Source organism: Oncorhynchus mykiss, chromosome 4, assembly GCF_057628025.1.
Source record: "Oncorhynchus mykiss isolate SJ-2025 chromosome 4, ASM5762802v1, whole genome shotgun sequence".
NCBI classification, from domain to species: Eukaryota; Metazoa; Chordata; class Actinopteri; order Salmoniformes; family Salmonidae; genus Oncorhynchus; species Oncorhynchus mykiss.
The window spans coordinates 76142847-76169395 of record NC_143025.1 but is presented as its reverse complement, the minus strand read 5'-3'; the positions used below and the strand labels follow the sequence as shown (position 1 = coordinate 76169395).

The window sequence follows — 26549 nt, the reverse complement described above, 5'->3', positions numbered from 1 at the left end:
AGCTGAAGTAACAGGACACATCACATAGATTAGATATACTATCTCTTATCAGCTCTCTGGTAAGTATCAAAATGCCACTGGACGTGTGTGTGTGTGTCAGTTTGTTAGCTGTAAGTTCCAGTCTATTCCACCCATAGAGATAGATTTAGAGCTATAGTGTCCAAAAGCCTGTTTTAGCATGGACAGTGCCATTGAACACTTTCACCATTTTGAAATAGTCACCTGTGTGGGACTTCCTATGGGTTAGGGAAGGATCACATAATTCCATCCAGGTCACCAGGAGGGATCAGCCAATGAATTAGACTTGTGAGGAAACATTTCATAACTGCAGGTGGCAGTAAATCGCCAACCTTGTATTTATACCTGTTCAAACAACCCACTCTAGGTGGCAGTGTGCACCCTTTCAGTTTGTTTACGACTCAGAAGAAGTAGAAGAAGAGCATTTGACTACTTCAAAATGGAGATGGCGTCAATGGCACTGTCCATGCTGTCACAGACGACATAATGGGGCAGACACAATGATGTGATGTCTATCGAGGTCTATGATTCCACCATAACTCTCCATTAAGGGAAAATCAATCACGGTCTATTCCGAGGGCTCTAATCCAATCAGAGCATTACTCTGTTTGGGAAAACATCAGACACAAACAGAGATGGCCACCCTCCTTTGTGTACATCTTAATTGGATGATTCACGCTGGCACAGAGGGGTGGCTACAGTCCTCTGGTCCTGTGAGCAGGGATCCTGGCCAGTACACAACATTACACTAGCCACTGACTGGTTGTGGTAGTGGACATGATAAAGAGGTGGATGGCACATAGGGGTGGAGGTAGGGTTTGAGAGAGGGGGTTGGAGAGTGAAGTGATCAATATGTGAGGAAGGGGACAGTTTGGAAGCTTTGAGGGTCAGATTATGGGTAGTTACAACTGGATGGTTTTGTGGCCCGGCCCCTCTAATGGGAGCCTATTGGTTCAATAATAGAATTAGTGTCACAAGGAAGGTAATGATACAAACAATATTTCAGGTCATCATCGGCCTTTGAGGGGTAATGAAGTGTTAGGAACAGTGTGTTCTGGGTGGGGGTGGAGGAGAGAGAGTCACTAATATATCTGATTGAAGTACGTAGGACCCATAGAGTTAGAGGGTTCTAGATGGATAAAACCTGTTTTGGCATGGACATTGCCATTGAGGGTTCCCACCATTTTAAAGTAGTCAACTGGGTGGGACATACTATGGGTTAAGGAAGGATCACATGATTCCATCCAGGTCACCAGGAAGGATCAGCCAATGAATTATACCCGTGAGAAAACACTAGGTGGCAGTATGCACCCTTTCAGTTTGTTTGCCAACTCATAGAAGTAGTAAAATGAAATTGACTACTTCAGAATGGAGATTACACACACAGATGCCATTTTATTTTTACCTTTATTTAACTAGGCAAGTCAGTTAAGAACAAATTCTTACAATGACGGCCTACACCGGCCAAACCCGGACGACACTGGCCCAATTGTGCACCGCCCTATGGGACTCCCAATCACGACTGGTTGTGATACAGCCTGAATTTGAACCAGTGTCTGTAGTGACGCCTCAAGCACTGAAATGCAGTGCCTTAGACCGCTGTACCACTCGGGAGCCCAAATAATGTGACGATACAATGATGTTATCTCTATCATTCTCCATGGTAGGCCTCTGCAGTAGACCTGTGACCCCTATAACACACTGCAACGAGAGCAAGCGAATGAACGGCTCCCTACTGTGCAGACAACTATCCTGTTGATGTGTTCGCTCTTTTAGGGACACTGAATGGAAGTCTTTGTTGAGCTGGTTCCTGTGATGTGGTGAGTGACATCAGAGTTCACAGCAGGTGGGTATAGATTAAAGTGACAGGAGCACTTCAAACAGATATACATGTTCTTGGCCTGAAATGACACATCTGACAATGCTGTGATGTGATCATTATAAATATACCCCTGAAGGATGACACTGTTTTCAATTCAAGCAGCAAGACTACCTGTCACACCTTTTCTCTCGCTCACTGCTCTCTCTCTTTTACACTGTCCTCTTACAGAAGCATTCATTCATCCACCTCCTGTGTCCCTTTCCTCTCTCTGATGCCTAAACACATTGTGCCAAGTTAGGTCGGGCCGTTTCAGACTGTTAGGAGCTCCAGGTGATTGGTACAGCCTTAGGACCTAGGTGACATCACCCCGCAGTTAACCCTCCACTGCAGCAGCTATTCACAGGCACCTAACTGCTGGATCAGCCATTCCTCTTTATATAGTTGGGACAGGAGGAACAAAGAGGGACTGTGTGTGTGTGTCAGTGTGTTCTTGTGTTCGTTTTGTATGCATGTGTATCTATTTCCTTTGTGATCATAATAAATGAAATAGTGTGGATGTTTTCCATGTGAAATTCAAAGCCATAACTACACAAGTAATGCCTTGCAGGATGTGTGCGTGTTTTTTCTGAACTATTATATCGGATCGTTATTATCCAGTCATAATCAATACCAACCGTTCCAAGAATTCATTGATGAATACAGCGCAGTTCGCACAGGTGGAGCACGATAATTTCTGTACAGATTACAGAAATCGAGACCGCGTGTCCCTGCAAGGTGGACCGGCAATTTACACAACATCTTCTCTGGAACAAAGACGTATGTAGGCTGGCTACTGCTGATATTTTCGTACAGACAAGGAGGGAGGTGGTGGGGGAGGGAGATCACTCCGAAGTATCACTTTACAGAACGGAGAACTGTATAGGATTTTTCCCTTATCTCTTGATTATAACTGGAATGACGTCATATGTTTGAAGCGGTCGATCTGTTTTGAAAGGGGCGTGTTCTGCGAGCGCTGTCGAGATTGATTGGCACCCATGCTCACGGATTAAAGGGACAAGTGATAGACATTTTTAAAATTACTCAATTTGACTGAGAGACTTTCATTGACATATTTGATAGAATGCATGACATGTGCATGTCATGAACGAAGTGTAATACCCAATACAAGGAATATAAACACACCTGCTGGTATTTGCCTATGTTGTTACACATGTGTATGTCAGTTGTTACATTGTAATAGTGTGCTACAGAGGAAGTGGCAACAATAATATATGTCAACAATATGTATAAATGATTGTCCTAATGTAGCCTGTGTCATTAACTTATGAATTGTAAACATTTCCAGAAGGAGCAATACAATTATTTGGAATTAAATATGAATGTCCTCTGTCCAACTTTGAATATTCTTTGTGTTCTTATCAGTGTAAAAAAATATTTTGACGATCTGTCTGTCTATTTCTGTATCCTTCCACACACTGCTTGCCTTGACATGCCTGCGCGCCCCAACTGGAGGTTAGTGACGTCTTGATTGGGGAGAATGGGCTCGTGGTAATGGCTGGAGCGGAATTAGAATTGGTGGAATGGTATCAAATATCATACATGGTTTCCATGTGTTTGATGCCATTCCATTTGCTCCGTTCCAGCCGTTTTTATGAACCGTCCTCCCCTCAGCAGCATCCACTGCTTTAGTGCACACATGCTTAGGAGCAGTGTCTCTTTAAAGGGCGATCTCGTATACTGAATCCAGGGGGCTTGCCTTTTCAGTGGGGGTGGCAACGCTACTAGCCTATTGCTGCTGTTGCTGTATAACTTCGAGCTTGTTGAGGGCTGTCTTAAGACGGAATATGCTAAGCAGATAGGTTAGTGTTTATGTGTGCTGCTGGAGAGGTAGGCTACTGTAACTGAGAGTGAGGTGGCGTTTCGTTTTCCATACCAACTGTGCTGCGTGGTCAGTAGAGGCGACGTTGAACAGACAGATATAATTTTTGGTTATTCATTTCCTTTTCGTTTTTCTGTCGACACTGACAACAAACGCAGGTTTCCTGTCTGCAGTCTGGTAGTAGAAAGGACTTGGAAGCGAAAGGGAGTTTGTTCAAATGGCAGCAATGACAATTGGAATAGAACTATGCGGTAATTAATCGCTGGTGTTGCAGCCATCTAATTCACCATAGCGCGGTTATCCGTGGCAGCCCTGAAAGGGGGCTGCACTGTGTCCTGGCCACAGCTTCACTTTCACGGTGGCAATAGGTGTATTCAGTCATTTTGGATCAGTGCGGGATTTGATCTTGAACGTGCAAGGAAGGAACGCGTAACCGCTTATTGATGAACGAACCCGTGGTACACCGTTTATAATTTACTCGTGAACCGAACTGTACACACTATACTGTTATTATTACCATTGCTCCAGTCGAGGAGAAATACCATGAATATGCAGCAACCCGTTTTGAACTGTTGCGATTGTCAAACGTGAAGTAGCTGTGGCTTGTTTTTTGAGCCAAGGAGAATAGCCATAGTTTACCAGTTATGGTGTTAATACATTTATAATAGTCCACGACATTCTACGTTTTAAATCCACCCTGAACAGCATATTGATGCTCTTTTTTTAATACGGAGGATTTAATTTATAATTTCGCGCTGAGTTTGCAGTGACCCTTGGGGACTGCTGGTCTGGAATAGCAACAAAGGACGGGGGCGTGCTTTCATGGAATGCAACTTTGACAGCTCTCCACTACTTATCTACTGACTGTATCAGCGGGCAACGGGGACGAACTAGTAATTGAAGGAGAGATGGCCGAGATCCCAACTCCCAGTCCTTTCCATGAGTTGGACGTGGCCATAGACCCAGACTTCGAGCCACAAAAACGGCCAAGATCGTGCACCTGGCCGTTGCCCCGACCCGAGTCCAATGCGGGGAAACCAGAAAGCAACGACACTGACATTATACCCGAAGAAGAGGATGATGAAGAGGAACAACATGCCACTTCCATGGCCATCAACGTCAATGGCACCAGCTCCAGCGTGGGAGCAGACCACCAGAACAGCAACAGCCCTACGGCCGAAGGACTGCTGTCTGGACAGGAGAACGGAGGCTCCCCGCTCTCCTCCCACTCCCCCACGACCACTTCGGGCGCACTCGGCACCAGCGGCCCGGGTTCGCAGACTCCACGGAAGTCTTCGTCGCGCAGGAACGCGTGGGGGAATCTATCATATGCTGACCTGATAACCAAAGCCATAGAGAGCACGCCGGACAAGAGATTGACTCTGTCTCAGATTTATGACTGGATGGTGAGATGTGTGCCGTACTTCAAAGACAAAGGCGACAGCAACAGTTCGGCTGGGTGGAAGGTAAGCTACAAACGCTCTCCTCCTCTCTTCTACCCCACCCTCATTAAATCCCCCCACCTCCCACCCACTATAATCAAAACTACAACAATAACAAGAAACACATGGGTCTTGAGAATTTGTACTTCTGAATGTTCTCTTTGTTTATAAACACACACACACACACACACACACACATACACACATTCTCTCCCTCTTTTGGAATTAGGCGTGACTCAACTTCGAGTGTAGCCTATCTATACTGTCACGTGGAGTGGGACACACACACACACAAATTGTCAACTTTGTAGCAGTCACTCTGTAGGCCTACTCTGTAACCTATTTAGAATGACTATGCCAAAATATTGATACAATTACATAAATCATAGAATGTACAGTCCTACAATTAATCCCAACTTCAGAGTAAAGAACAAACATTGCTGGTTGCCAGAAGTGATTCAACTGTCAGATCAGAATTAACTATTTATGCGCTCTATTGCCTCAACAAGTGAATGTAGGCCTATCAGGGCAGTCCCTGTGTAAAGTCCTATATTTGTTATGTAGGCCTAAACCTCAGGAATTAGCATATCTCTTGGGTCAGGTAGGATACTGTACTGCCAATGTTGTTCATAATGCAGTTGGGGAATTACATAACGACTTGGGATGCCGCCAGGTCGGGTGAACAGCCGGGAGTAAGACTACCTTCAAAGGGAATGTAACCCCTAACCCTTGCCAGGAACGAGGCATAGGACATATGGGCCCCAGGCCTGGGGAGAGAGTGATGGGGTGTGTGGGGCTAAAGAGCATAGGTCACAGATCGGATCTCACTGCGTCAGGGCCCCGGCCCCGCGGACTTGTCTCGTTATCAGGCGGGGATGAGTTATCTGTGCTCCTGTGGCGGTTGGGTGGGCTGCTGAAACATGCGCTGTAGGGGAGGGACCAGACAGGCTGTGTTCATTTGCCACCCTGCGGGGCTGATGCCCAAGGAATTTGGGGCATGGACGGTCAGGCGGGTGGGGTGCTCATGTTTCAGTGCCTGATAAAAAAATATGGAACAAGCAGGACGCCGGAACATAGATGTTGTTACCACATTCCCATGGCTATGCCTTTTATAGTTCTGTCATTACACGTTTTGATCACAGACTCCAGCTGTTGCAGCTTTTGAAATGTTTTGATGTGTCGATTAGCCTTTAAGGGGGGGGGGGGGGGGGGGGATCTGTGATAATCTGCCCTGTTCATTTTAGAATAGCCTATAGTAGCCCACAGAAAACACAGCCAATGACAGCCACAATTTATGACAGAGAGCTCTTGGCCTGCTATAACCAGCGTTCGCTAAGCGCCACAAAGTCCCACAGGCGCGTTCCCGAGTTCTTAGGAGCAGGCAAGCTATATTAGGCCAATGCAATAAGACAACCAACGCCACCAGCTTTAAGGTATCAACATGGCATGGCTACTGACAACCAATGAAACCAGAGAAGAGCTTTAGTGGCAGGTGTTCACAAGGCCCTATAGCAACCGTGGTGTTCTCACAGACCTGCTTTCAGTTTGTGATTTCACTCTCAGAAACTCTTGGGTTTCAGGACAGGGTGGTTAGGTTATCAGCTTAGGTTTCATACATGTGCAGTGGGAAAGCTGGCTTTGTTGAGTAGATTTGCTCAGCAAATCCTAGTAATCCCTGTGGGTTCCTCTCCTCTCACTGACTGACCTCACCCAGGACGCTCTGGGTCACCTCTTATGACCTGCTCTTGACACATGCCTATGCCTAGCACCACAACACATAGCTGCATTATATAGATATCCAATCAATCACAATCATAATACATCTTCAGTTTAGTGCAATCAAGAGTGAGTGAAATGTATGCAAGAGTGCTGTTGAAATGTGTGCTAAGAGTAGCTGTGGTATGAGAGAGAGAGAGACCAAAATAGGACCTCTAGTGCAGTTAAGCTTGTGTGTGTGTGTACACCTTTCTCTGTGTGTGCGTATTCCTTTGTGTGTGTGGTTAAGTTGTCTGTGTGTACTTCTGTGCATGTTAGCACCTCAGTGTGTGGTTAGGGAGTGTGTGTTCCTGGGGCTGCTCCAGTGAACTTTGGGCCTCGGTGTTAATTAATCCTGATGCTACAGGCAGCTCAGCTCAGAGTCCAGCCCCCCTTGACAGCTGCAGAGCAGAACCCAAGTCTCAGGCTCAGTTATGTCACTGACGATGCAGGGATGTAAATACACACACACACACACACACACACACACACACACACACACACACACACACACACACACACACACACACACACACACACACACACACACACACACACACACACACACAGTGTTGTTTAATAAACACACGCATGAAGACTCACATATACACATAAATGTACATAAGGAAATCCTCCCAATCTTCCTGTTGTTACATGGGTACTGTGTAGAACATTCCAGAACACACAGACAGGCACAGACGCATCTGTTCATTATCTTTAACACACCTCACGCAAACTCACCCAGTCTCCCCTTTCAAGGATTAGTTTGTGTGTGTAGAGAATCATTATTTTATGAGAAATGTAACTATAATTAATTATTTCATTTGTTCAAAGTAATTTATTACTGTGTTATTACATTATATTAGACTGTTATTACACTATATTAGACTGTTATTACAGTACATTAGACTTCCCCAGGCCCCAAGTAGCAACGGTCTGCCTTTTGTCTCTGTTTAGCAATGTTTTAGATTTGTCCCTGTCTACCACCAGCACCTCCATCCCTCCCCTCCCTTGTCTGTCCTTGACCGCAGAACCTGCCCACCTCCAACTTGTCTGTCCTTGACCGCAGAACCTGCCCACCTCCAACACTCCCCTCCCTTGTCTGTCCTTGACCGCAGAACCTGCCCACCTCCAACACTCCCCTCCCTTGTCTGTCCTTGACCGCAGAACCTGCCCACCTCCAACACTCCCCCCCCTTGTCTGTCCTTGACCGCAGAACCTGCCCAACTCCAACACCCATTTGGTCCGAGGCCGTATATATGAAACTGTCACCTTATAAACCAGCAGAGATAGATTGTGATGATCATCTGCATGATGAATGTGTTGATTCACCAGTCCGACAATGATTAGTGGTCTTATCAAGACGGAGGAGGAGGAGGACACTGGGGGGAGAGCAGGATAGAGGGAGCGCGGGATAGAGGGAGGGAGATGAAGACAGAAGTGGGCGAACAAATCCATGAAATCAAATCAAATTTTATTTGTTACATGCTCCGTAAACAACGGGTGTAGAATAACAGAATAACTCTTACTTATGGGACCTTCCCAACAATGCAGAGAGAAAAATAAGATAAATAGTAGAAAAATAATAATGCAAGGAATAAATACACAATGAGTAACGGTAACTTGGCTATATACACGGGGTAACCGTACTGAGTCGATGTGCAGGGTAGATATCCACACTGGACTTTAAAAACTGGAAACCACATATCCTGAGGCCACATCTATTGTAGCTGGGGATTTTAACAGGGTAGATATCCACACTGGACTTTAAAAACTGGAAACCACATATCCTGATGCTGCATTTATTGTAACTGGGGATTTTCACAAAGCAAGTTTGAGGAAAACGCTACTGAAGTTCTATCAATACATTGACTGTAGTACTCGCGCTGGGAAAACACTCGACCACTGCTATTCTCTCTTCCAGGATGCCATCAATGCCCTCTCCCGCCCTCCCTTCGGCAAATCAGATCACAACTCCATTTTGCTCCTCCCTTCCTATAGGCAGAAACTCAAACAGGAAGTACCCGTGCTAAGGTCTATTCAATGCTGGTCTGACCAATCGGAATCCTTGCTTCAAGATTGTTTTGATCACGCGGACTGGGATATGTTCCGGGTTGTCTCGGATAACAACATTGATGTATACACGGACACGGTGACTGAGTTCATCAGGAAGTGTATAGGGGATGTTGTTCCCACCGTGACTATTAAAACCTACCCAAACAAGAAACAGTGGATAGATGGCAGCATTCACACAAAACTGAAAGCATGAACCACCGCATTTAACCATGGCAAAGTGACTGGGAATATGGTTGAATGCAAACATTGTAGTTATTCACTCTGTAAGGCGATCAAACAGGCAAAATGTCAGTATAGAGACAAAGTGGAGTTGCAATTCAACGGCTCAGACACAAGAAAATCACGAATTACAAAAGGAAACCAGCCACTGAACTAAATGACTATCGCCCCGTAGCACTCACTTCTGCCATGATGAAGTGCTTTGAGAGGCTACTTAAGGATCATATCACCTCTACCTTACCTGGCACCCTAGAACCACTTCAATTTGCTTACCGCCCCAATAGATCCACAGACGATGTAATCACCATTGCACTGCACACTGCACTGTCCCATCTGGACAAGAGGAATACCTATGTCAGAATGCTGTTCATTGACTATAGCTCAGCCTTCAACACCATAGTACCCTCCAAGCACATCATCAAACTCGGGGCCCTGGGTCTGACTAGGTCCTGGACTTCCTGACTGGCCGTCCCCGGGTGGTGAACATAGGAAATAACACCTCCACTTCACTGATCCTCAATACAGGGGCCCCACAAGGGTGCCACCCAGCCCCCTCCTGTACTCCCTGTTCACCCATGACTGCGTGGCTATGCACGCCTCCAATCCAATCATCAAGTTTGCAGATGATACAACAGTAGTAGTCTTGATTACCATCAATGACGAGACAGCCTACAGGGAGGATGTGAGGGCCCTGGCGGAGTGGTGCTAGGAAAATAACCAATAATCAACAAAACGAAAGAGCTGATCGTGGACTTCAGGAAAAGGCAGGGGGATCACGCCCCTATCCACATTGATGGGACACCAGTGGAGAAGGTGGAAAGCTTCAAGTTCCTCAGCGTGACCATCACTGACGATCTGAAATGTTCCACCCACACATACAGTGGGGTGAAGAAGGTGCAACAGCGCCTCTTCAACCTCAGGAGGCTGAAGAAATTTGTCTTGGCCCCTAATACTCTCACAAACTTTTGCAGATGCACAATTGACAGCATCCTGACGGGCTGTATCACAGCCTGGTACGGCAACTGCACCGCCCGCAACCGCAGGGCTCTCCAGAGGGTGGTGCGGTCTGCACAACGCATCACCGGGGGCACACTGCCTGCCCTCCAGGACACCTACAGCACCCAATGTCACAGGAAGGCCAAAAAGATCATCAATGACATCAACCACCCGAGCCACCGCCTGTTCACCCTGTTATCATCCAGAAGGCGATGTAAGTACAGGTGCATCAAAGCAGGGACAGAGAGACTAGAAAACATTTTTTATCTCAAGGTCATCAGACTGTTAAATAGCCATCACTAGCCGCCCGGTTACTCATCCCTGCACCTTAGAGGCTGCTGCCCTGTGTACATAGACATGGAATCACTGGCCAGTAACCACCCGGTTACTCATCCCTGCACCTTAGAGGCTGCTGCCCTGTGTACATAGACATGGAATCACTGGCCAGTAACACTAGTCACTTTAATAATGTTTACTTACTGCTTTACTCATCTCATATGTATATACTGTATTTTATTCTACTGTATTTTAGTCAATGCCACTCCGACATCGCTCATCCTAATATTTATATATTTCTCAATTCCATAATTTTACTTTTAGATTTGTGTGTATTGTTGTGAATTGGTAGATATTACTGCACTGTTGGAGCTAGAAACACAAGTATTTCACTACACCTGCATTGACATCTGCTAAATATGAGTGTGACCAATAACATTTGATTTGACTGTATAGGTAGGGTTAAAGTAACTAGGCAACAGGATAGATATAAACAGTAGCATCGGCATATGTGATGAGTCAAAAGAGTTAGTGCAAAAAGGGCCAATGCAGATAGTCCGGGACAGGTAGCTAGCTATTGGTTAACTATTTAACTAAATATTTAGAAGTCTTTGGCTTGGGGGTCAAAGCTGTTCAGGGTCATGTTGGTTTCCAGACTGGATTAGGCCTTTATTGGATATCTCTCCGTGAAGACAGGTTTGGAAGTATGTTATTGTGCTGAGAACACCGCTCTGCTGTCAGTGTGTGTGTACACATTTCAGTCTGGAGTCATAGAGAGCCATTAACAATACATGTGTATTCTATAGAAAGGCATTGGAATTCAATGACACTGTGGTGATTTAGCAGTGTAACAGGTTGATAGCACATTGCCATGGCTTCTGTAAGACCAGCCGCATAGAACCACCAACAAAATGGAGTCTAGTATAAGTGAAAGTAAATTGTAACCAGTGTAATTTTAACCAGCCACTAGTTTGAAACACAGAGAGTTTGATTGCTAGTGAGAAACCTAGATGTGGTGTCTGTCTGTGTGTGGGTCTTTGTGTGTGTGTGTGTGTCTGTGTGCGTGGGAGCATGCGTTACCACCCTGACGGTGGGAGCACGATCCAGGAGACTCCTTAAAGACTTGGCGCTGTTCCAATCTGGAGGAATTGACGTGAACGCAGTTAAAAGGGGGGAAGAGGGAGTCAATGAACAAGCTTTGCTCCAAATTGGTGTATTACAGCTGCCCTTTGGCAATGACTCCCAATAGAGGGGACTGTGGGTGTTTTGGGGGCAAGGGGGGGTTGGGGCGCTAGGTTATGGGAACCCATTGCTCCAGGGCTTCTTTCTCTTTCTCCTCCTCTGATTAGTGCCACACTCTCTGAACAGTGAACCTGCAGCTATATCACAGTCCCACTGGGTTCACTTTCTATTTCACATGCCAATCAATGGAGCCCTTTAATTGGCTTCCCCAAGGACAAGCTGCATGTTGTCCATTTGACAGTTTACATCCATGTTAATGACTGTTGTTTCTGAAGCAGAGTAGGCCCATACCTTCACTGTGTTGTTGTGATGGTGTATGGCTGAAGTGTGGCGGGGACAATGACTTCACTGATGATGAGGTCATATTGACAGGTAAAGTAGGGGGAGGGCTTGGCAATTACAGAGCTGACCGTTTGATGCCCCTCTCTCTCCCTCCCCTCTCTCTCTCTTCTCTCCCTCCCTCCCTCCCTCCCTCCCTCCCTCCCTCCCTCCCTCTCTCTCTCTCTCTCTCTCTCTCTCTCTCTCTCTCTCTTCCTCTCTCTCTCTCTTCTCTCTCTTTCTTCTCTCTCCTCTCCCCTCTCTCTCTCCTCTCTCTCACTCCCTTCTCTCTCTCTCCTCTCTCTCTCCTCTCTCTCTCTGCTCTCCCTCCCTCCTCTCTCTCTTCTTTCCATCTCTCTCTCTTCTCTTCTCTCTCTCTTCTCTTCTCTCTCTCTCTCTCTCTCTCTCTCTCTCTCTCTCTCTCTCTCTCTCTCTCCTATAGCTGGTTATAAAGTCCGCTCATCTTTTATATTAAACAGGACATGGGCAGTGCTGAAAATGAAGTGTTACTGGGCAGGAGCATGGAAGAGACCATGGCCAACCGTGAGGACAACCACAGGCTCTTCTAATGAACCTCAAATTACTACCTTCCCCTCTGAGCCTGCCAGTGTGTGTGTGTGTGTGTGTGTGTGTGTGTGTGTTCGTGCGTGCGTGTGTGTGTGTGTGTACACTACTGGTCAAAAGTTTTAGAACACCTCATTCAAGTTGGTTTTTTTTAAGTAAAAAAAAAACTATTTTCTATATTGTAGAATAATAGTGAAGACATCAAAACTATGAAATAACACATATGGAATCATGTAGTAACCTGTCCCGTAGTAACCATATAGCCCTTCGTACATCAGCTGATATCTCAAAGTGCTGTACAGAAACCCAGCCTAAAACCCCAAACAGCAAGCAATGCAGGTATAGAAGCACGGTGGCTAGGAAAAACTCCCTAGAAAGGCCAAAACCTAGGAAGAAACCTAGAGAGGAACCAGGCTATGTGGGGTCTACTCCACAGTCCTCCTCCTCTGTAATCTACTCCATGGTCCTCCCCCCTGTAATCTACTCCACCCCCCCCCCCCCCCCCCCCCCCCTCACGTTTTGTAACACATTTTGTACATAATGTTGTCCATACCGTTAAATGACTGTTTTGCTAATACAGGCTAGAATATGTTCCGGGATTCATCCAATGGAATTGAGGAGTATACCACATCAGTCACTGGCTTCATCAATAAGTGCGTCAATGACGTCGTCCCCACAGTGACCGTACGTACATTTCCCAACCAGAAGCCATGGATTACAGGCAACATCTGCGCCGAGCTAAAGGCTAGAGCTTACGCTTCCAAGGAGCGGGACACTAATCTGGACGCTTATATGAAATCCCGCTATGCCCTCTGACGAACCATCAAAAAGGCAAAGCGTCAATACAAGACTAAGATTGAATCATACTACACTGGCTCTGTCGCTTGTCGGATGTGGTAGGGCTTGTAAACTTTTACGGACTACAAAGGGAAACCCAGTAGCGAGCTGCCTATTGACGCGAGCCTACCAGGCGAGCTAAATGCCTTTCATGCTTGCTTTGAGGCAAGCAACACTTAAGCATGCATGAGAACACCAGCGTTCCGGACGACTATGTGATCACACTCTCCGCAGCCAATGGGAGCAAGATCTTTAAACAGGTCAACATTCACAAGGCCGCAGGGACAGACAGATTACCACGACATGTACTCAAAGCATGCGTGGACCAACTGGCAAGTGTCTTCACTGACATTTTCAACCTCTCCCTGGCCGAGTCTATAATACCTACATGTTTCAAATAGACTACCATAGTCCCTGTGTCCAAGATAGCGAAGGTAACCTGCCTAAATGATTACCGTCCTGTAACACTCACGTCGGTAGCCATGAAGTGCTTTGAAAGGCTGGTCATGGCTCACATCAACACCACCATGCCAGAAACCCTAGACCCACTCCAATTCGCATGCCGCACCAACAGAACACAGATGACGCAATCTCAATCGCACTCCCCACTGCCCTTTCCCACCTGGACAAAACTAACACCTATGTGAGAATGCTGTTCATTGACTACAGCTCAGCGTTCAACACCAGAGTGCCCTCAAAGCTCATCACTGAGCTAAGGACACTGGGAATAAACACCTCCCTCTGCAACTGGATTCTGGACTTCCTGACGGGCCGCCCCCAGGTGGTAAGTGTAGGCAACAACACATCTACCACACTGATCCTCAACACTGGGGCCCCTCAGGTTTGCGTGCTTTGTCCCCTCCTGTACTCCCTGTTCACCCACGACTGCATGGCAAGCACAACTCCAACACCATCATTAAGTTTGCTGATGACACAACAGTGATAGGCCTGAACACCTACAATGATGAGACAGCCTATAGGGAGGAGGTCAGAGACCTGGCCGTGTGGTGCCAGGACAACAACCTATAGGGGGGAGGGTCTGGGTAGGCGTATGTCCGCGGTGGCAGCTCTGGCGCGGGACGTGGACCCCACTTCACCACAGTTTTTGTCCGCATCATTGTCCGCCTCCTTGGCCTCTTACGAGCAGCGACCCTCGCCGCCGACCTCGGACTGGGGACCCTAGAAATGGGCAGCTCCTGGCTGGCTGGCGGCTCTTGCAGCTCCTGGCAGACTGGCAGCTCTGGCGGCTCAGGACAGACTGGCGGCTCTGGCAACTCAGGACAGACGGGAGACTCTGGCGGCTCAGGACAGATGGAAGACTCTGGCGGCTCAGGACAGACGGGAGACTCTGGCGGCTCAGGACAGACGGGAGACTCTGGCGGCTCAGGACAGACGGGAGACTCTGGCGGCTCAGGACAGACGGGAGACTCTGGCGGCTCAGGACAGACGGGAGACTCTGGCAGCGCTGGAGAGGAGGAAGGCTCTAGCAGCACTGGACAGGCGGGAACACCTGTAGGCAGAAGACGGAGAGACAGCCTGGTGCGGGGGGATGCCACCGGAGGGCTGGTGCGTGGAGGTGGCACTGGGTAGACCGGACCATGCAGGCGCACTGGAGCTCTTGAGCACCGAGCCTGCCCAACCTTACCTGGTTGAATGCTCCCCGTAGCCAGGCCAGTGCGGTGAGGTGGAATAGCCCGCACTGGGCTGTGCTGGCAAACCGGGGACACCATGCGTAAGGCTGGTGCCATGTACGCCGGCCCGAGGAGACGCACTGGAGACCAGATGCTTAGAGCCGGCTTCATGGCACCTGGCTCGATGCACACTCTAGCCCGGCCAATACGAGGAGCTGGAATGTACCGCACCGGGCTATGCACATGCACCGGGGACACCGTGCGCTCCACCACATAACACGGTGCCTGCCCGGTCCATCTCGCTCTCCGGTAAGCACGGGAAGTTGGCGCAGGTCTCCTACCTGAACTTGGAAATAAAGGTCAGAACGTGACACTATTGCTGTCTTTAATTGTATTACTATTGTTTATATAGTAAATATTTTATTAACTCTATTTCTTGAACTGCATTGGCTTGTAAGTAAGCATTTCACGGTAAGGTTGTGTTCGGCGCATGTGACAAATAGAAACATGATTTGATTTGGGGTAGAATAAATAGTATGGATATAGAGGCTTAAAATCTAGGTGGAGGGTAACCCAATAGTGGCACTTATAGTTGGGCCCCAAATTCCCCTGTGGCACACACACACACACACACACACACACACACACACACACACACACACACACACACACACACGCTCTAGCAATCTCTTGCCCTTGAGTAAATTTAAGTTCATTTTAGAATCTGTCTTGCCACTTGACCCTGGGTTTTTAAACTTGAATTTGTTTTCGGAGCCTGTCTCTTCCAATTACGCCACTCCCCCTAGCCGCCATCACCCAGCCGAGGAAGGGAAAGGGGAGGGAGGGGGAGTTAAATTGTTTTTGATTAACAGTTAATTGACTACAATAAAGCTATCTTTCTGTGTCAGAAAATGTGAAAGAGAGAGAGAGAGAGAGAAAGAAAAAGGGGACATTTTACTTTAATGAATGAGACATGACTTTGTGCTGCCATCATATCACAGAGAGAAAAAATATATTTTTGTTGTCGAAAAAATGGGTTTCTCTCTCTCTCTCTCTCTCTCTCTCTCTCTCACTCTCTTCCCTCCCACCCTTTTTGCTCTCTGACAGCAGCGTGTGTGTTATCTGATGGGGGGTATCTGTTCCCAAGTGCTGCCGTGACTCATGTGGGACACCCTCCTGCGTCCCTCCCTCATTCGCTCATCCATCCCAAGTGCAGGTTTTTCGAGATTGATTAAACCAGATTAAAATGAGATTATGCTAGATTAACAGTTTGGGCCCTTCCTGCGGGAAGCCATGGCCTAAGCTAAATGTGTGTGTGTGTGTGTGTGTGTGTGTGTGTGTGTGTGTGTGTGTGTGTGTGTGTGTGTGTGTGTGTGTGTGTGTGTGTGTGTGTGTGTGTGTGTGTGTGTGTGTGTGTGTGTGTGTGTGTGTGGGGGTGGGTGGGTGGGTGGGTGCGTGGGTGTGTGTGGGTGTGTGTGGGTGTGTGTGCGTGCGTGCGTGGGTGTGGGGGTGTGTGCTCGCCAAAGTCTGTATCTATATGGATTTGTCTCTGACCATATAGATTCATGATTGAGAGTTAACCAGAGTGGCCACGCTCCCAGATTTGTTATGCAAAAATAGGACAGAGTTCTGTATCATGGTCCAAGGTTAGAATAGTTCATATCTGTTCTTAAAATGCTAGAATGTTGATGTGTATAATTATCTGCCTGTTAGAGAGTTCCAGGTTTACAGGAATGAGTTTGTTTCCCTCAGACCCACAGAGTGTTTCTCTGGTTTGGTGGGAGTCAGGGGGTCAGGGCCAGGGTTAGGGTCAGGGTTAGCTACAGACTGACTGGGCCTGCTCTGTAGCCATTGTTTTACGGCTGGCCCAGGGTCTGCTATACACCAGGCTCTCACCACTAATCCCCTCTCTTTATGAAGTCACCACTGTGTCCCAGGACATTGGGCTGGGCTGAGGGGCGGAGGTGGGGAGGCTCAGGGGATGAAGGAGGGCCATTGTGAAACCGTGCTCAGCCACTGAACACTAAGACAGAAAGAGGAGGCTTATGGCAATGGATTTAGTTCTATCAAAGATATGTGTAGCTGTGTGTGTGTGTGTGTGTGTGTGTGTGTGTGTGTGTGTGTGTGTGTGTGTGTGTGTGGAGTATGAAAGTAATGCAGTGGAAAGATAAAGCAAAGTCTTTATTTTGTTCTTCATGGGTAATTTGCAAGTGTTTAACATGTACTCCGAATGGGAAAATGCTTGGGGTTAGTTTAGTGTATTCCATGTATTGCGCTGTGGTTCAATGTAAACACAAAGAAAATGAGATCCAGACAAAAGCTGAAAGAATACCAATCAAGTTCCAGCACTCCTTCCCACATCACTTCTACTACCTTAGCGCACAGTATTATCAACCGACAGAATCTTTCTTTCACTTTGCAGTATTGGCTCCAACCTCTGGCTACGGAGTCATGATTTTTCAAATTTTACCAAAACGTGTAGGCCAGTCCTTATTTCTGCACCCTTCAGCTGAGGAACAGGGTTGTCGTGCTTAATCCTCTGGTTCCTTCGTCCCTCTCCGCTTCTCTTATCACTCAGTGTTTATGAGCCCTAAGTGCATCAGAGTTGGCCTCAATTCTAATTGAAGGCAGTCAATAATCGAAAAAAAGGCATTTATTTTCAATGACTTCTCAATAAACTGAAAAGTAGAAACTAATTAATAAAAATAAATGTACATTTCAGAATTCTAAATTCAAACCACTTCTTGAATTCAATTCAAATTGAGCCCGACCCTGGAGCACACCTCTGGGTTTTCACACCTGCCTGCTATGTGAGTGTCAGGTATGGTCATTTAAGTGATAATATCAGAGAAGCCGGTGTTTGAAGGATATATTTGCACGGGTGTTGTTAGGCCCGAGACAAAGTCGAGGGGTGGCAAACCGTTCCTATATATCCTCCAAACACCGGCTTCAAGGGCATTGTCACTTTTATAGAACAGGTTACCAACATAAGCAAATAATGATTGACATATTTTAATTTAAAATGTTATTTTGATGAATTTATTAATAATATTTCATCCTTCCACAAGATATAGTCCCGACACAAATCGAGGGTTACTACCCAAGCCGGCTGGTCGAACGTACTATCGGTTCGGTTGCCAGAGACACGATCCAGTTGCTCAGTCTTTTTGTTCTGTGTCTATGTACGCGACCCAGTCGTTCATTCTAAATGTTCCATTGCCATACTGGCTGGAAACATTCTTATCCCTTGCTTGCTAGCTAGCCAACTACGGCTAGCTTACAGTCACGTAAAAATGTACAGCCAGAATAAGTACAGTGCCTTGCGAAAGTATTCGGCCCCCTTGAACTTTGCGACCTTTTGCCACATTTCAGGCTTCAAACATAAAGATATAAAACTGTATTTTTTTGTGAAGAATCAACAACAAGTGGGACACAATCATGAAGTGGAACGACATTTATTGGATATTTCAAACTTTTTTAACAATTATTCAATTATTCAATTATTCAGCCCCTTTACTTTCAGTGCAGCAAACTCTCTCCAGAAGTTCAGTGAGGATCTCTGAATGATCCAATGTTGACCTAAATGACTAATGATGATAAATACAATCCACCTGTGTGTAATCAAGTCTCCGTATAAATGCACCTGCACTGTGATAGTCTCAGAGGTCCGTTAAAAGCGCAGAGAGCATCATGAAGAACAAGGAACACACAAGGCAGGTCCGAGATACTGTTGTGAAGAAGTTTAAAGCCGGATTTGGATACAAAAAGATTTCCCAAGCTTGAAACATCCCAAGGAGCACTGTGCAAGCGATAATATTGAAATGGAAGGAGTATCAGACCACTGCAAATCTACCAAGACCTGGCCGTCCCTCTAAACTTTCAGCTCATACAAGGAGAAGACTGATCAGAGATGCAGCCAAGAGGCCCATGATCACTCTGGATGAACTGCAGAGATCTACAGCTGAGGTGGGAGACTCTGTCCATAGGACAACAATCAGTCGTATATTGCACAAATCTGGCCTTTATGGAAGAGTGGCAAGAAGAAAGCCATTTCTTAAAGATATCCATAAAAAGTGTTGTTTAAAGTTTGCCACAAGCCACCTGGGAGACACACCAAACATGTGGACGAAGGTGCTCTGGTCAGATGAAACCAAAATTGAACTTTTTGGCAACAATGCAAAACGTTATGTTTGGCGTAAAAGCAACACAGCTGAACACACCATCCCCACTGTCAAACATGGTGGTGGCAGCATCATGGTTTGGGCCTGCTTTTCTTCAGCAGGGACAGGGAAGATGGTTAAAATTGATGGGAAGATGGATGGAGCCAAATACAGGACCATTCTGGAAGAAAACCTGATGGGAGTCTGCAAAAGACCTGAGACTGGGACGGAGATTTGTCTTCCAACAAGACAATGATCCAAAACATAAAGCAAAATCTACAATGGAATGGTTCAAAAATAAACATATCCAGGTGTTAGAATGGCCAAGTCAAAGTCCAGACCTGAATCCAATCGGGAATCTGTGGAAAGAACTGAAAACTGCTGTTCACAAATGCTCTCCATCCAACCTCACTGAGCTCGAGCTGTTTTGCAAGGAGGAATGGGAAAAAATTTCAGTCTCTCGATGTGCAAAACTGATAGAGACATACCCCAAGCGACTTACAGCTGTAATCGCAGCAAAAGGTGGCGCTACAAAGTATTAACTTAAGGGGGCTAAATAATTTTGCACACCCAATTATTTGATTTGTTAAAAAAGTTTTAAATATCCAATAAATGTCGTTCCACTTCATGATTGTGTCCCACTTGTTGTTGATTCTTCACAAAAAAATACAGTTTTATATCTTTATGTTTGAAGCCTGAAATGTGGCAAAAGGTCGCAAAGTTCAAGGGGGCCGAATACTTTCGCAAGGCACTGTAACTTTGCTAGTGTAGCATGTAGGCTAACATAACGTTAAATCAATGAGCCTCCACACAGTCAGCCAGTGCAGGAACGTGATCATTGCACCAAAGATTGAGACCAGGCAAGATTGTGCTACTGCCCCGCTCAATTATTTTTTAGATGCTTACAGATTTGAACAATACCAGATGAACAAAAGTGTCACAAGTGAACCACAACAGTCTCTGTAGTGGTTCCATGGTTTGGCTTGGAAAAGTTTTTTCGCCTGGTCACATACAGCTGATGTGTTGTGCATTGAAGTCCACAAGCAAAGGGAAGAGGTGAGAGGAGGAGAGTGCGTAGATGCGAGAAGGAATACAACGTGGCTACAATGAAAGTGAATTGTGTTTACACGTCATCAGGGGTGTATTCATTTAGCCGATTCTGTTGAAAAGCGTTTCTTAAACAGAAGCAAACATACCTCAATTTGTCCAATAGAAATTCTTGTTTGCAACTGTTGGACTAATGATTACACCCAAGTCAGCTATTGTATATGCAAGAGTGTGCAAGGCGGTACTGAATGTACCTGTCGGTCACTTTAAATAATTATCTTGAACTGTGTGCACCTACGTTGTAAACTTTAATTCATATGCTAGGTTGTAGCAACCTCGTGATGGGTATAGGGAAATTTGAGTATCATGTAGTAGCCTAAACCTATCGATGTTACATTAATAGATTTGATGAATTAGAGAGTGGTTAATTCTCTAATATTGAGGGAACGGTTGACCTAGGTCTGCAGTGTTCTAGGCCGGAGACCATGAATAGACTGTAATATTGTGAATAGTACAAGGTTTCTCAAATGCAGATTATAGTTGAGTTTTAATACTCTCTCTATACTTTTCTCTTTCTACTTCTCTCTCGCTCTACTTTTTCTTACAAGCTATGATGTTTTTCATCTGACACGGGTGGCTGGACAGGGAGAGAGGAAAGCTCTGTAGAGCGTGTGTGTATTGATGTGTGTGTGTGTGGTTCATTGCTTATGGGGGCATGAAATCGCTCCACAGCCCCAAGGCACATTGGGAGCTGCTCTACCCAGACACAGAGCCTTCCACTCTATCTAGCTGCTCTACCCAGACACAGAGCCTTCCACTCTATCTAGCTGCTCTACCCAGACACAGAGCCTTCCACTCTATCTAGCTACTCTACCCAGACACAGAGCCTTCCACTCTATCTAGCTGCTCTACCCAGACACAGAGCCTTCCACTCTATCTGTTTTATGCACACACATACACACACACGCACACACGCGCACGCACACGCACATGCACACACGCGCACACACACACACGCATGCACACACCCTGCATCTCTATCTTTCTCTCTCTCTCTTTCTCTCTCTTTCTCGCTCTCTCTTTCTCTCTCTCTGTCTCTCTCTCTCTCTTTCTCCCTCTCCACTCGTCTGTCTTCATAATTCTATGGGTTTATGTTATTGTCCAGTTGCAGTGGGACATTTGAGTGTGTACTCATTGTCATTTACTATCCCAGGACCACTATCCCTACAAGGAAGTAATTTGTCAATCAAACAGGCACTGCTGGAGAGGATCATTTTACTCTCTCCCTTCTCCCTTTTTTCTATTCCTTTCTTTTGATGTGTGGAGGACCAGTTCTCTGTGACATGGGGTGACACTCACTCCCCCTGTTCTCTCTCTTACTCCCCCGTTCTCTCACTCGCTGTGATCTTATGAGCTGAGTGTCCAGACTCCAGGGAGACCAGCATACATGTCCTCTCCTACAGAGCAAAGCAGAGCAGGGCAGGGGGGAGCAGCAGGGAGGGAGGACAGATCAGGGGAGAGAAGAGGAGAAGAAAAGATTGGGGGTAGGGAAAAAACAGAGTAGGGTCTACAGGAAGAACAGCAGACTGTGGTTAGGCCAGCTTGTCTACTGTACCAGTAATACCAATGCTTCTCTAGTGGACACAGATGGGACCATCTGTTGCTATCTATCGCTCTATCTATTTGCTACACTGGAACAAACTGTTTTATAGTAGTGATGTTTTTTTTTTTACCATGATACAGAAGCTTGCGTTAACATTTATATTTTAGTCATTTAGCAGAAGCTCTTATCCAGAAATGAGATTGCCACTGTGTTCGACAGGGCCTTCCCACAGAAAAAAACACTACTGTTTACTATAGAACACTATAGTACTTACTATAGAATTATGTAGTGAACTATAGTATGCTGTAGAACACTGCAGTTTCCTTCGATCATGTGTAGTATTTGATATATAATTTCTTAGTGTTTCTTAGAGCAGAAGCTCAGTCCTACCTACTTACAGGTTATAGAAAATGTGCTCTTTTATTATTTCTCCAGTAGGTTTCCTCAAGGAGAAAGCCTCCACTTCTATGTCAAAGATAATAAAACAAAAACACTTTAGTAAATACTACAGTAATGTCCCCAAAAACACTCCATTAAATACAACAGTATACTACAGTCTGCAAAAACACTACAGTAAATACTACAGTATACAGTACTACAGTCTGCAAAAGCACTACAATAATTACTATAGTATATACTACTATTTTTTACTACATTATTTATACTATAGTAAGCTATACATACTACAGTATACTACAGTAAATAGTCCGCAAAAACACTACAGTGAATACTACAGTATAGTATTCCTACCATAGTATACACTATAGTCTTTTTTATTGTGGGCCTCCTCACACAGAGATTAGATTTACCATAGTGTTCTATAGGGCCCTCCAAACACAGAGACGAGGTGTTCTGTAGGGCCCTCCACACACAGAGACGAGGTGTTCTGTAGGGCCCTCCACACACAGAGACGAGGTGTTCTGTAGGGCCCTCCACACACAGAGACGAGGTGTTCTGTAGGGCCCTCCACACACAGAGACGAGGTGTTCTGTTGGGCCCTCCACACACAGAGACGAGGTGTTCTGTAGGGCCCTCCACACACAGAGACGAGGTGTTCTGTAGGGCCCTCCACACACAGAGACGAGGTGTTCTGTAGGGCCCTCCACACACAGAGACGAGGTGTTCTGTAGGGCCCTCCAAACACAGAGACTTGTCCATGACCGCGTCACTCGAACACTGCCGTCGACCGTAGTAGGCCCTCTCAGTCTCCAGAGTGGTCTTATAGCAGTCAGGTTTTGACAGGGTAACAAGGGGCACTCCACTCTCCACCCCGTGTCTCTGTCATAATAAAGTGACTGGGATCCCACAAGACCTGAGAGAGAGCTTATTGTTGCTGGGGTTTTTTCCAAGTAAACGGGTCAATATGGGTCAGGATCCATTTTCATATGAGCACTTCAGTTAAACTCTGCATAATTCATGGTCCCCCATCAAAAGATTTAGCCATCTACTAATACGCCTGCAGAGAGAGAGGGAAGAGAGAGAGAGAGGTAGAGGGAGAGAGGGATGGAGTGAGAGAAAGAGGGAAGGAGCGAAAGGAGAGAGAACCTTTGTAGCATGGGTGTCCTGAGGGAGTGGACTGTTGATTATCGTAGTGCGATGACATCACTGCACCTCTGAAAGGCTTTTAGTCTGATTAATGCACACTGTGTGTGTGTGTGTGTGTGTTTTTGTGTGTGTTTGTGCACGCTTGTGCACCGCACGTGTGGACCACTGTGTTTGTGTGAATGCGTGTGTGTGTATATCAGTGAGAGAGATCAGGTGTGTTTTGTGTGTGTTCATATGGGTAAGCGGGGGGAGGGTGTGTGTGAATGTGTGTGTTTCTTGATGTACTCCAAATCCACCTCTTCCCTCTGCACTGCAGAGCCCTTTGTGTCTTCTCTCTCCTACCCACAATCTCATCACTCTTACTGATAGCATATCTGTGTGGACGCTGGATGGGCGGCCGTCTCTTTATATATGGTTAGTGTGCCTCCCTCTCTCTTTTCCTCATTCCCTTCCCTTGCTTCTGTTTGTTTTTCTTTCCGTTTTCTTCTCCGACTTTTGTTCTTTTTTTCCCATCCTTTTTTTTGCAGCCGCTGCAGAAAGATGCATGGTTTTTCTTTGTAAATACAAAGAGGGAACAGACAGAATAGCGTGCCACAGCAGCCCCTTCCCTGCCTAGCCCGATGAAACCTCACCTATTCAACTAGCAGCATACTGGCTCCATCAACAAACTGTTGGTCCTGTCTGTCACTCTGTGTCATTGATGCTTCTATTTATTTATCTACAATCTCCTTCAGCTTCAATTACAGAATGCGTCTGCTTAAAGGGAGGTTGGGTTTAGTGGTATTATAGGATGCGTCTGCTTAAAGGGAGGTTGGGTTTAGTGGTATTACAGGATGTCATACTTGGTGGAGAGTGTGCAAGGAATGAGGGAGATGGTGAGAGAGAGGTTTTGAAGTGATGCTATTGGGTGATAGTGCCACCACTGACACCTCTGATGGGCCCCAGTGTGACATTTTAGTTCCCTCCATAGCAGTCGGTCTGTGGTGGTTTCACAACATTCAGGTGTGTGTGTGTGGCTACTGGGTAGAGTGTGCCATGCCAGCGGGCTGTTTGATGAATGCTCTGATCTGACTGATCTGTGTACAGTATGTCTGTCTGAAGCTCTCGCTCTATAAAAATACTATGCTGTGGAATAAATAGTATAGTATTCACTGTTGTGTTTTTGCAGACTTTACTGTAGTATTCACTGTAGTGTTTTTGCTGTTAAATGTAGTAAAATAAATTGTATATACTACAGTAATTCATGTAGTGTTTTTGCAGATTGTAGTATACTGTAGTATTTACTGTAGTACAAAGTATCATCTTTGAGGAAAACTATTGGAGAAATACTAAAAGAGCAGATTTTCCATAACCTGTAGGTAGGTCTGGGGTCTAAAGGGAACACATTATATGCTCTATACTTGCCATGTATTGTAGGTTTCTCACATATGGGTGGCACAAATTGAGATATGGGAACGGTATATTCAAATTGAATTCTGTAGTATTTACTATAGTTAAACAAACTGGAGTGTTTTTGCTGACATTAATGTAGTATTTACTTCAGGTTTTTTTTTCAGAGAATTTTGTAATATTTACTATAATATTCTACAGTATATTTCAACCTTCTATAGTAAGTACTACACATGATCGAGGAATACTACAGTGTGTAGTATAGTATTCTACAGTATACTACAGTTTACTACAGAATTCTATAGTAAACTGTATTATTTGTTCATGTGGGTCTCTCTCTCACTCTCTCTTTCTCAATTCAATTCACTTTAAGGGATTTATTGGTATGGGAAACTTATGTTACATTGTCAAAGCAAGTGAACTAGATAATAAACTATATTTAAATGAACAATAAAGTTCTAAAAGAATAAAGACATTACATATGTCAAAAAGGGAGAATTACAAAAGGGAAAATAAATAAACATAAATATGGGTTGTATTTACAATGGCGTTTGTTCTTCACTGGTTTCCCTTTTCTTGTGGCAACAGATCACAAATATTTCTGCTGTGACAGCACACTGTGGTATTTCACCCAATAGATATGGGAAAGCTTTTCTTAAGCTTGTGTCAGTCACAGTGGTCAGGTATTCTGCCACTGTGTACTCTCTGTTCAGGGCCAAACAGCATTCTAGTTTGCTCAGTTTTTTTGTTAATTCTTTCCAATATGTCAGATAATGATCTTTTTATTTTCTCATGATTTGGTTGGGTATAATTGTATTGCTGTCCTGGGGCTCTGTGGGGTCTGTTTGTGTCCTTTGGTCTCATGAAACAAAAATAGATGTTTGGAGGAAAAAGCGTGAGGCTTGCAAGTCGAAAAACACCATCCCAACCGTGAAGCACGGGGTGGCAGCATCGTGTTGTGGGGGTGCTTTGCTACAGGGGAGACTGGTGCACTTCACAAAATAGATGGCATCATGAGGCGGGAAAATGTTGTGGATATTTTGAAGCAACATCTCAAGACATCCATCAGGAAGTTAAAGCTTGGTCACAAATGGGTCTTCCAAATGGACAATGACCCCAAGCATGCTTCCAAAGTTGTGGCAAAATGGCTTAAGGACAACAAAGTCAAGGTATTGGAGTGGCCATCACAAAGCCCTGACCTCAATCCTATAAAACATTTGAGGGCAGAACTTAAAAAGCATGTACAAGCAAGGAGGCCTACAAATCTGACTCAGTTACACCAGCTCTGTCAGGAGGAATGGCCCAAAATTCACCCAACTTATTGTGGGAAGCTTGTGGAAGGCTACCCGAAACGTTTGACCTAAGTTAAACAATTTAAAGGCAATGCTACCAAATACTAATTGAGTGTAGGTAAACTTCTGACCCACTGGGAATGTGATGAAAGAAATAAAAGCTCAAATAAATCATTCTCTCTACTATTATTCTGACATTTCACATTCTTAAAATAAAGTGGTGATCCTAACTGACCTAAGACAGGGAATTCTTACTCCGATTAGATGTCAAGAATTGTGAAAAACTAAGTGAAAGTGTATTTGGCTAAGGTGTAAACTTATGTAAACTTCCGACTTCAACTGTATATGTTGAAGAGGGTGCGGCTTAAACTGCATCCCTGTCTCACCCCATGGCCCTGTGGAAAGAAATGTGTGTGTTTTTTGCCAATTTTAACCGCA

General features: G+C 45.4%; 2 protein-coding genes and 1 non-coding gene across 3 annotated transcripts in view; all 3 read left to right on the top strand.

The window, feature by feature from the left end:
- afg1lb (AFG1 like ATPase b) overlaps positions 1-414 on the top strand; it is a 48181-nt gene extending 47767 nt beyond the window's left edge. The window contains exon 14 of the transcript XR_016495437.1: positions 332-414. The gene's annotated coding sequence lies outside the window, so the exon portion shown is untranslated. The remainder of the gene's footprint in view (positions 1-331) is intronic.
- A 1872-nt stretch (positions 415-2286) lies between these two features.
- Positions 2287-26549, top strand: part of foxo3b (forkhead box O3b) — a 71488-nt gene continuing 47225 nt past the window's right edge. The window contains exon 1 of the mRNA XM_021600701.3: positions 2287-5185. Coding sequence (XP_021456376.1) covers positions 4628-5185 — 558 coding nt within the window. The 5' untranslated portion in view covers positions 2287-4627. The remainder of the gene's footprint in view (positions 5186-26549) is intronic.
- LOC118964508 (U7 small nuclear RNA) lies at positions 22294-22346 on the top strand. The gene has a single exon (XR_005051569.2). It is a non-coding gene; the product is annotated as a U7 small nuclear RNA (small nuclear RNA).